General features: G+C 44.7%; 1 protein-coding gene across 1 annotated transcript; it reads left to right on the top strand.

Annotated features, from left to right (window-relative positions):
• On the top strand, positions 1–14,266 carry LOC117368057 (sulfotransferase 2B1-like). The gene is made up of 7 exons (XM_033961324.1): positions 1–276; positions 6,687–6,825; positions 7,119–7,327; positions 12,561–12,687; positions 12,787–12,881; positions 12,998–13,178; positions 13,916–14,266. Exons 2-7 carry the CDS (start codon positions 6,687–6,689, stop codon positions 14,029–14,031), a joined length of 867 nt encoding a protein of 288 aa, XP_033817215.1. The 5' UTR covers positions 1–276; the 3' UTR covers positions 14,032–14,266.
• The last annotated feature ends 308 nt before the right edge of the window (positions 14,267–14,574 follow it).

Below are 14,574 nucleotides of genomic sequence, written 5' to 3'. Positions count from 1 at the left end.
AGAAATACAGAGAACAGTTTTAAGCAGAATACACCATTCTTTTAGTAGGGAACTAGTTTGGACCGGCCTACAGCTTTCACAAGGAGACAGGTGATTAGGGAAACGCCTGCACCTTCCACTAGTCCCCACAACCCAAGTAAAGGGAAGCAAAGAGGAGGAGCAGAGAGCAGCAGTGCGAGGAGGAGCAGAGAGCAGCAGTGCGAGGCAGACACAGCAGCTGAAGCCTGAAGTCAAGCCACGTTTGCTGAGGAAAGGCACAACTCCACAGGAAATCAGGTCAGCCAGTTACAAGAACATGCATGTGAATAATAATAATAATAATTTTATTTTTTCTATACCGCCATAATCTTACGACTTCTAGGCGGCTCACAGTGAAGAGAGCTGTACAATCGGCGAATTACAATGTACAGATATATCCTGATATAGAGATGCAGGAAGATTTCCTGGCAGAGTTTTCTGAAGCCAGTGAGTTATTGAGTCAGGATGAGCATAAGAATAACTTTACTGGGTCAGGCCAATGGTCCATCAAGCCCAGTAGCCTGTACTCACGGTGGCCAATCCAGGTCACTAGTACCTGGCCAAAACCCAAAGAGTAGCAACATTCCATGCTAACGATCCAGGGCAAGCAAAGGCATCCCCCATGTCTTAATAATAGAATGTACTGAAGCCACTTTGGAACAATTGTCTTTTGAGAGTCAAATGGAAACTGCCTGAGTGAATGTGGAGAAGTTTGATAAAAGTAAAGCTTTGTGGCAATTATAAAGGGTGTGTCTCACCAGCATTGCTGGAAGCAGCAGCTTAAAGTTTAGGAGTTTGGTCAGGCATGCCCTATGCCAGGGGTCTCAAAGTCCCTCCTTGAGGGCCGCAATCCAGTCGGGTTTTCAAGATTTCCCCAATGAATATGCATGAGATCGTTTTGCATGCACTGCTTTCATTGTATGCTAATAGATCTCATGCATATATTCATTGGGGAAATCCTGAAAACCTGACTGGATTGCGGCCCTCGAGGAGGGACTTTGAGACCCCTGCCCTATGCCATAATAGAGACTGTGTTTGCTGACCTTTTTGCAAAGCTGCTCATGGAAGAAAAGTGTGTGTGATTTGTGCAAAAGTTAGTGTAGCAGAGCAAAGAATGTCGTTAGAAAGACCTGTGTATTATGACGATCCTGTTATATGGAAGAATAACATTTTTCAAAAGCTTTAAACTATTAAGAACATAAGAAAATAAGAATTTGCCTCCACTGGGTCAGACCAGAGGTCCATCCTGCCCAGCGGTCCGCTCCCGCGGCGGCCCATCAGGTCCGCGACCCGTGAAGTGGTTTCTGACCACTTCTATAACCTACCTCAAGTTCTATCTGTACCCCTCTATCCCCCTTTCCTCCAGGAACCTATCTAAACCTTCCTTGAACCCCTGTACAGAGTTCTGGCTTATCACCTCCTCCGGAAGCTTGTTCCATGTGTCCACCACCCTCTGAGTAAAAAAGAACTTCCTGGCATTTGTACTAAACCTGTCCCCTTTCAATTTCTCCGAGTGACCCCTAGTGCTTGAGGCTCCCCACAGTTTGAAGAATCTGTTCTTATTCACTTTCTCTATGCCCTTTAGGATTTTGAAGGTTTCTATCATGTCCCCTCTAAGTCTCCTCTTCTCCAGAGAGAACAGCCCCAGTGTTTTTAACCTGTCAGCGTAAGAGAAATTTTCCATACCTTTTATCAGTTTTGTCGCCCTCCTCTGCACTCCCTCGAGTACCGCCATGTCCTTTCTGAGGTACGGCGACCAATATTGAACACAGTACTCCAGGTGCGGGCGCACCATTGCGCGATACAGCGGCATGATGACTTCCTTCGTCCTGAATGGGATCCTTTATTTGGGGAGGGATCACAATATCTGGTCTTAGAGGGTGGATGATCCCAGTGCCATTGAGTTTGGCCATAAACATAAAAAAACTCAATGGTACTTAAGGTGCAGTTCTGCATTAAAGCTTTAAAGGAGTGAAAGAAGGCAGAGGTCTTTTGGACACTGTTTTGCCTAGTTTAAGAGGAAAGGAGAGTTTGGCACAGCATGTGAAGGCCAAACTAGAAACCTGCCTAACTGGTAGGGTGTTTGTAGAAGCCAAAAAAAAAGTTTTGTTTTTGTGCTGAACTGAAATCTGTTTTGATGCTTTAAAAGGGACTAAAGCAGTACTGTAATAGAACCCAGTTGGGAAGAAGGTGTTTTGTTGGTTTGGATTGATAGTTGCTTTTCAAAACAGGTCTATGTGCCAATAAAGAAATATATATTTCAGGAAGCATTGGTACAACTGAAACTGCTTATTATTTTCATTGTGCCATATCTTTACCAACTCCTATGATAATCTGCTCGGTTAAGGTCTGTGTACTGGGTATTTACAGGCCTGATCCTTATTGGCCAGGCCCACGCCCAGTCACAATATTTATGAGGTCTATTTGCATAACCTGTTTTTCTCCTGCTGTCAATTCACCCTGGATGTACTGAAAACTCAATACAGCTGCTGGGATATGTGGGTGAATTCACCAGGGTGAATTTAGGAGGCCCTGCCTTCCCCCAACATAGAGGATGCTCCAGAGCAGCTCTAGGGAGCAGGAACTTGAGATCTGAGCAATACCACCGAGCCCAGCACCCTTCTTCTAAGACCTGCCCCTTCTCTCACCCAAGCCTGCTTCTGATTGGCTCCTCTCCTGAAAGGGGCTGTCACTCATTGTCCAATGAGTTAAAGGGTCCAAGCATCCACCCTCTGTATCCAGATCTTCCTGCTGATGTGTAAATTATTTCTATAGCACTGCCTGGAGCCAGTCACTACCTACAGGGTTTCTGTTAAACTATGATGTCAGGGCTGGGAAAAGCTAAAGAAGGTGGTGTCAGCTCTAAACCCCAATCTGCCCTGGGGTCTCACACATTGAGACTCAATTCATCTGTATCTCCTCTTACCAGTGGCATACCTAGGGTATGTGGCACCCGGGGCCCATCATTTTTTGACACCCCCCCATGTAAAAAAATATTTTTTGTAATGACCATGAAACGGAATAAATGGTCAGAATAGAAACAGGCAGTGAAAATTTTCTTATATTCCAAACATAACATAACATAAATTATGTCTGAATTGTCATGACATCAGAAGTACATATGGAGTAGTTGCAGGTGATGCTTGGGACAGTTCTGATTGTGTTAGTTCGGTTTTATGTGTTTTTTGAATAGAAGGGTTTTTATTTCTTTTTGAAGGTTTTGCAGTCTGTGGTCAATGTCAATTGGTTGTAGAGTTGGGGGTCGAGTGTTGCAGCTCGAATGGCTAGGAGGTTGTCGAACAGTTTTTTTCTTTTGACGTTTTTGGTTGGAGGGTGTGTGAATGGTGCGTGAGTACTCCTATGTCTGTTTGAAGTGGATTGAATTATTTAGCTGAAGAAATTAGTTACCCCCTCATCCCACACACATTAATTCTCTTCCATTTTTGTTCCCATTATAAAAAACACTGATAAGTTCCCAGAAAAAAAATACATTAAAATAAGAAGTGAAAACAAAGGCCCCTACAGATGAGAACATAACATAAGAATAGCCTAACTGGGTCAGACCAATGGTCCATCATGCCCAGTAGCCCATTCTCATGGTAGCCAATCCAGGATACTAATACCTGGTCAAAACCCAAAGAGTAGCAACATTCCATGCTACCGATCCAGGGCAAGCAGACACTTCCCCCATGTCCTAATAACAGATTATGGACTTTTCCTCCAGGAATTTGTCCAAATCTTTCTTAAAACCAGCTACACTATCTGCTTTTACCATAACTTCTGGCCACTTCATTTTTAAGTTTAGATCTTTCCTTTCAAACAGAGACCTTGCTAGATGTCAAATATAGCACAAGGTAACTTCACATGGACTTAGCTGTGCAGGAAATGTGAATCTCCTCATACACCCACCATATAGTGCAAAAATGTGCAAAGGTCTGTTTTTTTCTTTCGATCACTACATAGCCTAATGCCACACAAGCAGCGCTGTTACAAACATATTCTGTAGGTCAATGCTAAGGAAAACAAAGTTTCCTTCCTTGGACCAGAAGGAGATACTGATAAACCACTGGAAGAGATCCCAACACAACACTCAAAGATCCACTCAGTGTGTGAACCAATTGAGTGGAGTGGACTAACTGGAGGGTGGAAATGGGCCCGGAGTTTGCTCAGCAGAATTTCCCAGACCACCTCTTCCTCTCAACACATTGACACGCTGCCACCACCACCACTAGAAACACCTCACTGGGTAGGCCAGCTATGCTATAAACTTTATAAAACACATTATTATATTTTATTATAAAGCACATATTTTAACTGAACTCTCTGACATCCTCAGCCTTTCCATTCACAAAAATAGAAGGAAGAAAAGTTCCCATTTCCTGCTGTTTCATGTCCCCGGCCTATACAATATTTTTTTTCTGCAGACCCTTCAAAAGTCTGACCAAATCCTCGTTTCACTTGCATTATAAAGTACTGAGGATGCCATCTCTCCCCAATCCCAGGTCCTAAAGTCTAAGACAGTAGCGCAAACTAATGCTGCCAGATTCAAGAAAAAAAATTTTGATTCGATTCAGCCTATTGAATTGGTTTTTCAATTCGATTTTCCTGCCCAGTTGGGTGATTTTTTTCAAAACTCCTGGTGGGTTTTATAGCTTTTTCACCCCCTTTGGCTTCTCCTAACCACATTGGCGCTGTGGAGTAAATAAAATAAAGAAACAAAAAGGACTTTTCCTCTCTCTCTTAAATCCTAGCTCACGTTTGCAGTCTAACACCAGCTCTGGCAGGATACACATTTCAAATCTGACATATTGTAATCACAAAACAGAAAATAAAATTAATTTTTCTACCTTTTGTTGTCTGGTTATATTTCAAATCTTGTTGGTCCAAGGCTCTGGTTTTCTTCTGATAACTTGCTTGCCAGGGTCTCCTTCTTTCTTCTTTCTGCATGCTAACCATCCATCTGCCAACTCTGTCCTCCCTTTCCATTTCCCTTCCCTCCCCAGGAAGTCTGGTATCTTTCCTTTTTTTCATCTCCCTCCACAGATCCACCTTTTTATTAACTACCCTTTCATCCGGCATCTCTCCCTCCTTCCCCACCACCCCAGAGTCCACCATCTCTCCCTTTCTTTTCCCAATTACCCTCCTATCCAGTATCTCTATCCCTCCTCCACACCATCCCTTGTGTCCAATTTCTCTCCCTTTCAGTTCCTTCCCTCCCTAAATCCCATGGTCCATCATTTCTCTCCCTCTCCTCTATTTTCAGACCCATTATTTCTTCATCCCCCCCCAAAGTTTGGCATATGCACGTCTCTTTGAACACCCCCTTCCCTCCGTGTACTTCTAAACCAGGGTCCCCCCCCAAAGGCCTGTCCCCCCTTAAAGGTCTGCCTGTCCCCCCTTGAAGGCCTGCACCCCCCTTGAAGGCCTGTCCCACCCCCTTGTAGGCCTGTCCCCCCCTTGAAGGCCTGTCCCTCCCCCTTGTAGGCCTGTCCCCCCCTTGAAGGCATGCCTGCCTGTCCCCCCCTTGAAGGCCTGTCCCCCCCTTGAAGGCCTGCACCCCCCCCTGAAGTCCTGCACCCCCCCTGAAGGCCTGCACCCCCCCGAAGGCCTGTCCCACCCCCTTGTAGGCCTGCCCACCCCCTTGTAGACCTGTCCCCCCATGAAGGCCTGCCTGCCCCCCCCTTGAAGGCCTGTCCCTCCCCCTTGAAGGTCTGCACACCCCCCCGAAGGCCTGTCCCCCCCCATTGAAGGCCTGCCTGGCTGTCACCCCCCTCCCCCTTGAATGCCTGCCTGCCTGCCCACCCGCCCCACCCTGAAGGACCCGCTCGCCCCCCTGGCCTCCCCGCACCACCTATGAAGCAGCACTACCTATGCTCCCGGCCTTGCCGTTCAGTCCCCACCACCCCCGAAGGACCGCTCGCCCCACTGACCTTCCTGCACCACCTATGAAGCAGCCGCAGCAGGATCGCGACGTCAGCTATCCCTGCGCTGCTTAGGCGCTGCTTCCTGCGCCGCGTTCCCGCCCCTCCTCTAACGTCAGGTGTGGGGGGACTGATCGGCAAGGCCGGGAGCACCCCTTCAGGGCTGGCACCCGGGGCGGACCGCCCCTCCCGCCCCCCCCTTGGTACGCCACTGCCTCTTACCTCAAAGACTCTCAAGCTGTCTCTCTGGGTGTGACCTTAGGAGAACTCACTAAATCTCTGTGTGACCCTCCTGGAGGAGTCACTTTTTCTCCCTGTGCCTCAGTTCTAATCCCTGGCTCTGTCACTGACTCTGTGTGTCCCTGTGGTGTCACTTTATCTCTCTGTGCCTCGGTTCTAACTCCCGGCTCAGTCACTGGGGATGAGTGTATCTCTCCGGACTCTCTATCCACCCCACTGTTAGAAAGGCCATACAGAGAATGGCAGAGAGAAAGGTGCAGGGTTAATAAGTGACAGAAATGATTAAAGGTTCCTGTGCTAATAAGAAAGGACCAGAGTGAATTATGATGGTTTGTTTTATTTTTTTTTTGAGATAAGGGGATGGTCCAGCACGCCCCTTGAGGGTGTATCTTGGGTTTCAGTTCAATGGTCCATCCTAGATAAATTCCTGAAAATCAGTCCCGAACCCTTTGGATAGGGGGAGTGTATGTAGTTGTGTGTTAACTGTCACTGGCGTTTTGTCTCCAGATGGCCTGCTCTAATTTACTGGAGTATCGTGGTTGGGTTTATCCCTCCCAGATATATGATAGAGACAAATTGGAATACATCTACAATGAGTTCCAGGTCCGGGATCAGGACGTCTTCAGCATCACCTACCCCAAATCTGGTGAGATGGGCGTGTTGGGAAAATAGGGTGGAGGTGTGGGGGGGTCTGCAGGTAGTGGAATTTCTTCTCAACCCAGACAAATGAGGGCACTGGGTGATCAGCAGCTTTGTGGGGGTTTTCTTGGTGGTATTCTTCCTAGATCCCCTTTCTTTTTGTCATAATTTAAGTTATTTGCATATCTTTCATCTCCTTGTTTTTCTGTATTTTCATCTTCTTCCCTCCCTGCAGTTGATTAGCAGAATTCTCTCCCCCTTGCCCCCAATCTACATCTAACTTGCCTTTTTGGATTTCAGGGTCCACATGGATACAGGAGATTCTCACTCTCATTCAAAATGATGGGGACACAACTATCTCCCAAACCGTGCCTATCTGGGAGCGTGTGAATTGGCTGGAGCCATCCATATTTTCTTTAGATCTGGACAGCCTGCCCTCTCCACGTTTCCTCTCATCGCACCTCCCTGTCAATCTCTTCCCCAAATCATTTTTCACATCCAAGGCCAAGGTAAGGAACAGTGGGGTTCACTCTTTAACATTAGATTTAGGACCTCTTTTAAATGGCCTAAAAAAGATAGAAGAATGGTTGAATGAACACAAATTAGTATTAGCTATGTCAAAAACAGTAGCATTGGTACTTCCTTATCTCAGGAGATAAGGAAGTACCAATGTTAGATCTTTCATTTCATCAGTATAGTATAAAGATTGTGAATAGTTTTAAGTACTTGGGAATTATAATTGATTGTCATTTGACTTTTGAAGAGCAGATCTTGTCAGTAGTCGCTAAAGGATTTGGGGCACTAAAACTGCTTAGAGCAGTGGTCTCAATCTCACGGCCCGGGGGGGGCCTCATGCAGCTCGCCAGGTACTATTTTGAGGCCCTCGGTATTATAAAGAATGATTCTTTATGGAAAACTTGCACCTTAAGGGTCCGGCAGTCGCATTCTAGAACGTTGCCCGCCTCACTGCTGTAACCTCACGCAAGCGCTTTCCTGCGTCTTGTACACGATTGTCCTCTCCACTCACCTCACAATTGCGTACGGACGCAGGAAAGCGCTTGTGTGAGTTTACAGCAGTGAGGCGGGCAACGTTCCAGAACGTAAGATAACCATTAGAGGCAGTGCAGCATGTGCGTGTGTCCGGTGCGGGAGGAGGTGAGAGCTGAAGGCGGTTGCAGACACGACCGCCGGACATTTAAGGCACAAGTTTTCCCTAAAGCAGGCCTGCACAACTTCAGCCCTCGCCAGGCCAGGTTTTCCCAAATGAATATGCATGAAATCTATTTGCATGCACTGCTTTCAATGCATATTCAGAGGAAATCCCTACTGGATTCAGCCCTCGAGATGTGCAGGCCTGCCCTAAAGAATCATTCTTTATATTACCGAGGGCCTCAAAATAGCTGGTCCAAAATCTTGTCTCTTGCAGTTGGTACTTTGATAGTTTTTCACTTTCTGCATGTTGCACCTCGAAACGGCCCGTGAGATATTTGAACGTCTCAATCAGAGGGGAGACATGATCGAGACGTTCAAATATCTCATGGGCCGTATCGAGATGGAAGAGGATATCTTCTTTTTCAAAGGTCCCACCGCAACAAGAGGGCATCCGTGGAAAATCAGGGGCGGGAAACTGCACGGTGGCACCAGGAAATACTTCTTCACTGAAAGGGTGGTTGATCGCTGGAATAGCCTTCCACTACAGGTAATGGAGGCCAGCAGTGTGCCTGATTTTAAGACAAAATGGGATCGTCACCTGGGATCTCTTCACAGAGAAAGGTAGGGGAGGGCTATTGGGGTGGGCAGACTGGATGGGCCGTGGCCCTTATCTGCTGTCTGTTTCTATGTTTCTATGTATTATCAGAAGCAATTAAGGAAAGATTTATAAACTATAGTTTCTAAATATTTCCTTAATTGCTTCTGATAATTTCAGAATTCAGATAATCCACATTTTGGATTTGTAGGTACTTACCTCATGCAAAGCTGTCATTTCTTTAATAAGACATGAACTATTTTTTCTGCAGCCCTCCAAGTACCTACAAATCCAAAATGTGGCCCTGCAAAGGGTTTGAGTTTGAGACCACTGGCGTAGAGCTATTCGAGGTTTTTTGGATGAGAAATCATTACATACTCCTATTCATGCTTTTGTTTTATCTAAGTTGGACTATGGTAATTTAGTATATGCAGGAATAACGGCAGGGCAATTAAAGCGCCCGCAAACAGTACAAAATGCAGCGATTTGGTTGTTAGGCCGTGATCAGGAAACTCCTTTATACTTGAAATTTCATTGGTTACCCATGGAATGTAGGATAAAATTTAAGAACTTAATGTTAGCACATAGAGCAGTGTATGAGTTACAACCATTATATCTTTCTAATCTGGTACTGTTCTATGCACATAGGCGTATATTAAGGTCCTTGAATGATAACAGAGTAGGTGTTCCCCATATCTCAAAGGCTCACCTTGCCTCAACAAGAAAAGGTGCATTTTTCTATTTAGTTACAATATTGTGGAACAGTTTACCTATGGAACTGAGGAAGGAAGAATCATATCCAAATTTTAAAAGACAGCTAAATGCATATTTCTTTCAAATGGCCTTTTTAAATGATTAATATGAATTCTGAGACCTCTCATATACTGACAGACTGAAGAAGCTGGGGCTTTTCTCCCTGGAAAAGCGGAGACTTAGAGGAGACATGATAGAAACCTTCAAGATCATGAAGGGCATAGAAAGAGTAGACAGGGACAGAGTTTTCAAATTACGGGGAACCACAAGTACAAGGGGGCACTCAGAGAAATTGAGAGGGGAAAGGTTTAGAACAAACGCCAGGAAGTTCTTTTTCACCCAGAGGGTGGTGGATACATGGAACGCGCTACCGGAGGATGTGATAGGCAGAAGCACGCTACAGGGCTTCAAAAAGGGTCTGGACACGTACCTGGAGGACAAAGGGATTGAGGGGTACAGATAGGAGTAGAGGTAGGTAATAGGGATAAGATTAGAGGCAGTTACAAAATTAGTCAGGGACACTGTTCAGGCAATTAGGCCTGATGGGCCGCCGCGGGAGCAGACCGCTGGTCAGGATGGACCTCTGGTCTGACTCAGCGGAGGCAACTTCTTATGTTCTTATGTTCTGGGACTATTAAGTAACAGTTTTTAATTTTATCTAATATTGAATGCTATAGGATATGATGTACTAGAAATTTTGTTTTTTTATATTTTCCTCTTTCTTTCTATCTTAAATGGAGTTCTTGTCATTTGATTAAGTTGTATTGTAAACCGCTCTGATCCTTTTTTGGCTTTATGGGCGGTATAGAAAGATTTTAATAAACATAAACTCTCCAGACAGGCTTCCACTCTTCGCCTCTCTGTGCTGTATGATGTGCATGGGGTTCTAATGAAGATCCTCTGTTCAGCTGTCCGTGCTGTGTTCATAATAGACTTATGTTAGTGTCATATTTGCAAGTGCTTGAAATGACAGAGTTCTAGCCCTCCTCCCTCTTGGTTTATTACTTCCCCCTCCTTTTTAATTTTGGCTTACTCATTACATTATTGTGTCTTGTGTTTTGTTTTATCCCCATAGCATATGATATGGTAAATGTAAGCCATTTAGGCCATTTGATATTAAACTAGCTGATGCCCCGACGTTGCACGGGTATTTAATTATAGCAATAACACTGTAAATGGATTCAAATAAAGATACTTTATAGTGGTGAATGAAATTATTTTTTTACAGCTTAATAAAAAGTACAATATTCAAATTATAATGTGAAATATTTGACAAAATGAATACAATACAACTAACGCAAAACGTGATTATAAACAACATTTTTAGTTTCACCTCCAGGAGAAAGAACATATAAATTGTTGGGTGAACCCACCCTTGAGCAAGCAACATGGAGTTGTGGGCTGAGAGGCCCCCAGAACATATCACCCCAGGTAGTGAGGGATCTGCATACCAAGTTTCGTTCAAATCGGTCAAGCTGTTTTTGAATTACAGTGAGAATGGCAGCTTTTTACATTTTTTCCATTGACATGAATGGGTGAAATCTGATTTTCTGTTTGTAGCTCCGCCCACGTGTGCAGGCGGGCCGCGAGACCCCCAGAACATATCACCCCAGGTAGTGAGGGATCTGCATACCAAGTTTCGTTCAAATCGGTCAAGCCGTTTTTGAATTACAGTGAGAATGGCAGCTTTTTACATTTTTTCCATTGACATGAATGGGTGAAATCTGATTTTCTGTTTGTAGCTCCGCCCACGTGTGCAGGTGGGCCGCGAGACCCCCAGAACATATCATCCCAGGTAGTGAGGGATCTGCATACCAAGTTTCGTTCAAATCGGTCAAGCCGTTTTTGAATTACAGTGAGAATGGCAGCTTTTTACATTTTTTCCATTGACATGAATGGGTGAAATCTGATTTTCTGTTTGTAGCTCCGCCCACGTGTGCAGGTGGGCCGCGAGACCCCTAGAACATATCACCCCAGTTAGTGAGGGATCTGCATACCAAGTTTCGTTCAAATCGGTCAAGCCGTTTTTGAATTACTGTGAGAATGGCAGCTTTTTACATTTTTTCCATTGACATGAATGGGTGAAATCTGATTTTCTGTTTGTAGCTCCGCCCACGTGTGCAGGCGGGCCGCGAGACCCCCAGAACATATCACCCCAGGTAGTGAGGGATCTGCATACCAAGTTTCGTTCAAATCGGTCAAGCCGTTTTTGAATTACAGTGAGAATGGCAGCTTTTTACATTTTTTCCATTGACATGAATGGGTGAAATCTGATTTTCTGTTTGTAGCTCCGCCCACGTGTGCAGGTGGCCCGCGAGACCCCCAGAACATATCATCCCAGGTAGTGAGGGATCTGCATACCAAGTTTCGTTCAAATCGGTCAAGCCGTTTTTGCGTGATCGCGGCACATACACACATACATACCTCCGATTTTATATATATAGATTTTCAATAAACTTGAATGACAATCAGTGTCAAAATGTCTACTTTTAAACCCTGTCTCTCCTGATTTCTCCATATCCTAAATGCCACATCTGCAAATCCAGTGTGGACAAAGTGTTTCCTCTAAATGTATGTTCTCAAATTTTAGGGGTGCCAATAGATACTGTACTATGTGTTATTTTGTTCAATTTGTAGTTAAACATTTATTTTAGATAATGAGAAAAGTCAGATCTGTCAGAAAATACTTTGAACTCGAGTCCTTTTGGAGCTTGGTAGAGTCTGATTCTGTCCAGATCAAATTATTGCAGTCTTGTTCCAAATCCCTTATAAATCATTTGCAGCTGGTTCAAAATTCAACAGTTACATTGATATGTGGTGTAGGGAAATTTGAGCCTCTACCACTTTATTACATGGAACTTCACTGGCTACCTGAGTCAACAAGAAGGAGAGTTAAATTGGGAGTTACACTTTTTAAAATTTTAATAGGCAATGCCTCTATGCATATAGCAAACATGATAACATTGTTACGTTGCTCTTCGACCACAATCAATTAAAATTTCCAGTGTGGAGTTTGAGTGGGGTTCTGATCCGTTCATCGTAATTTCCAGACAACGTAGTCTGGCTTCTTGGTTTGTAATCTGTCCTTGAACTACATGGGTTAAGGCGGAATAGAAGAATCTGAGTAACATAACATAACATTTCAGACAAATGTTTAACCTCTTCCTTAATGGTGTTTTGCCTCAAAGAATTTACTGATTTTGTGGGGTCCTGGGGTGGCCCCCACTGCTCTTCCTTTGCAGGCTATTTACACAGTCCGAAATCCGCGGGACGTCCTGGTTTCCCTTCACTATTTCTCCAAGGTAGCAGGCTTCCTGGACGAGCTTGATAATATAGAAGAGTTGTTACCCAAGTTCCTGAGAGGAGAGGGTGAGTGGACCCCGTACTCTATAACCTCACCCCATCAAAACATACCCTCCTCTCCTCCTACAACCTTTAACCATGTCTCTCCTGTTTATTTCCTGGCAGTATTCGGTGGATCCTGGTTTGATCATGTCCGAGGGTGGCTTGGAGTGAGGGATCAGGTGAATTTACTTATCCTAACATATGAGGAACTGTTACAGGTAAGTTGAAATCCGTCTGAACTTGGTCACAGTGGACCCAAAAGGTTTCATCTCCTGATGGGTGGATGAATGAGTGATCTTGGTGTTAGATATTTCCCTGTCTCCATCCTTCTCAGGATCTGCGGGGCAGCGTGGTGAGGATCTCCAACTTCCTGGGGAAAGAGCTGAACGAGGCGGCCATTGACTCCGTGGTAGAGAATGCATCCTTCAAGATCATGAAGAACAACAGCATGTCCAATTACAGCACCTTTCGTAAAGATATTCTGGATGTACAGAAAGGTTCCTTCATGAGGAAAGGTGAGAGAAGATATCGACAGGCGACACAAAGAAGCTACCGTAGAGAATGGTTGAGGAGGGCTCGATGAGGAACATAAAAATCTCCATACAGGGACAGACCGAAAGACCAGCAAGCCCAGAATACCATTTTCAACAGTAGCCAACCCAGGTCCCAAGTACCTGTCATGATCCCAAAGAGTAAAACAGATTTTATGTTGCTTATCCTAAGAATAAGCCATGGATTTCCCCAAGCCATCTCAATAATGGTTTATGGACGCCTCTTATAGGAAATTAACCAAGCCTTTTTAAAAACCATGCTAAACTAACTGCTTTCACTACATTTTATTTCACTGAATTGAGTTTAATTACACATTTAGTGAAGAAATATTTTTCCTTCAGTTCCAGTATCTCCCAGAAGGAGATGCTGTAGGGAATGGTGTAAGAGATCTAGATGTGGTAAAATATGTCCTCCCCTGCAGTCCCAGCTTCTCCCTGTACGGGCACTGTAAGAAAATGTACAGGAACATGGGGCGTAGGGAATTTCACAGCCCCTGCAGTCTCAGCCTCTCCCTGCAGGAGGTGCTGTAGGGTGGGGACCTGGGATCACAGCTCCTACAGCTTCAGCCTCTTCCCTGGGAATTCAGTGGTTACTACAATTAATTATTTCTATGGCGCTACCAAATGCACGCAGCTCTCCACAGAGTCACAAAGAGTAAGAAAACAGTTCTCACTTGGGTTTTTTTTATGACATTTTTCAGGAATCTCTGGTGAGTGGAAAGACCACTTTACTCCTGCGATGAGTGAATCCTTTGACGCAGCCTACAAGGAAGAGATGAAAGATATAAACTTTAAGTTCATCTGGGACCAATGCTGAAACCATTTAACAAACTTCAGGAAAGAAAGAGGAATCCTTCATATAACTGTCACTCACAACTGCTCAGTGGCTTCCTGCAACCCCTCTCTCTTCAGTATACTGTAAAGGGAAACTGTCTTACTAAGCACAGGCTGTATTCTGTCTGACTTTTCTTGGAGGCTTGGGAGGGGGAGGTTTGGAAGGGGGATTCACAGCCTTGCAATTTTTAAGGAGTAAAAGCTACCTCCAGCCTAAACATTGTGGCTCAGTGTGTGTCTGCTCTGTAGTGGGAGAGCAGCTCCCTGCCTTTGAGGAATACACAATGTTCAATTCAGATCTTCCCTCTTCCCCAGGGAAATTTAGATGCTCTTGTCTCTTCCAGAGAATGACAGAATAAGTTGGTTCTTCCCATGTCGTTTTCTGTTGTGAATTCAAAGTTTAATTACATGTGAAGGGAAGAAATAGGTGATGGGTATGAGTGGGATGGAAGACTCAGGAGTGATGGAGGAAGGTGTATGAGAACAAGAAGGATTATGGGAAGGTGGAAGATTATACTAAGGAATG

Source organism: Geotrypetes seraphini, chromosome 10, assembly GCF_902459505.1.
Source record: "Geotrypetes seraphini chromosome 10, aGeoSer1.1, whole genome shotgun sequence".
Classification (NCBI taxonomy): domain Eukaryota; kingdom Metazoa; phylum Chordata; class Amphibia; order Gymnophiona; family Dermophiidae; genus Geotrypetes; species Geotrypetes seraphini.
The sequence above is the reverse complement of the archived record's forward strand: the minus strand, read 5'-3'. Positions and strand labels throughout refer to the sequence as shown.

Bases quoted from the DNA above. Each gene is read 5' to 3' on its own strand.
- LOC117368057 (XM_033961324.1), top strand. From the start codon at position 6,687: ATGGCCTGCTCTAATTTACTGGAGTATCGTGGTTGGGTTTATCCCTCC. The intron at 6,826-7,118 runs GTGAGATGGGCG...TTTGGATTTCAG, and splicing joins CATCACCTACCCCAAATCTG to GGTCCACATGGATACAGGAG. The intron at 7,328-12,560 runs GTAAGGAACAGT...CTTCCTTTGCAG, and splicing joins TTTTCACATCCAAGGCCAAG to GCTATTTACACAGTCCGAAA.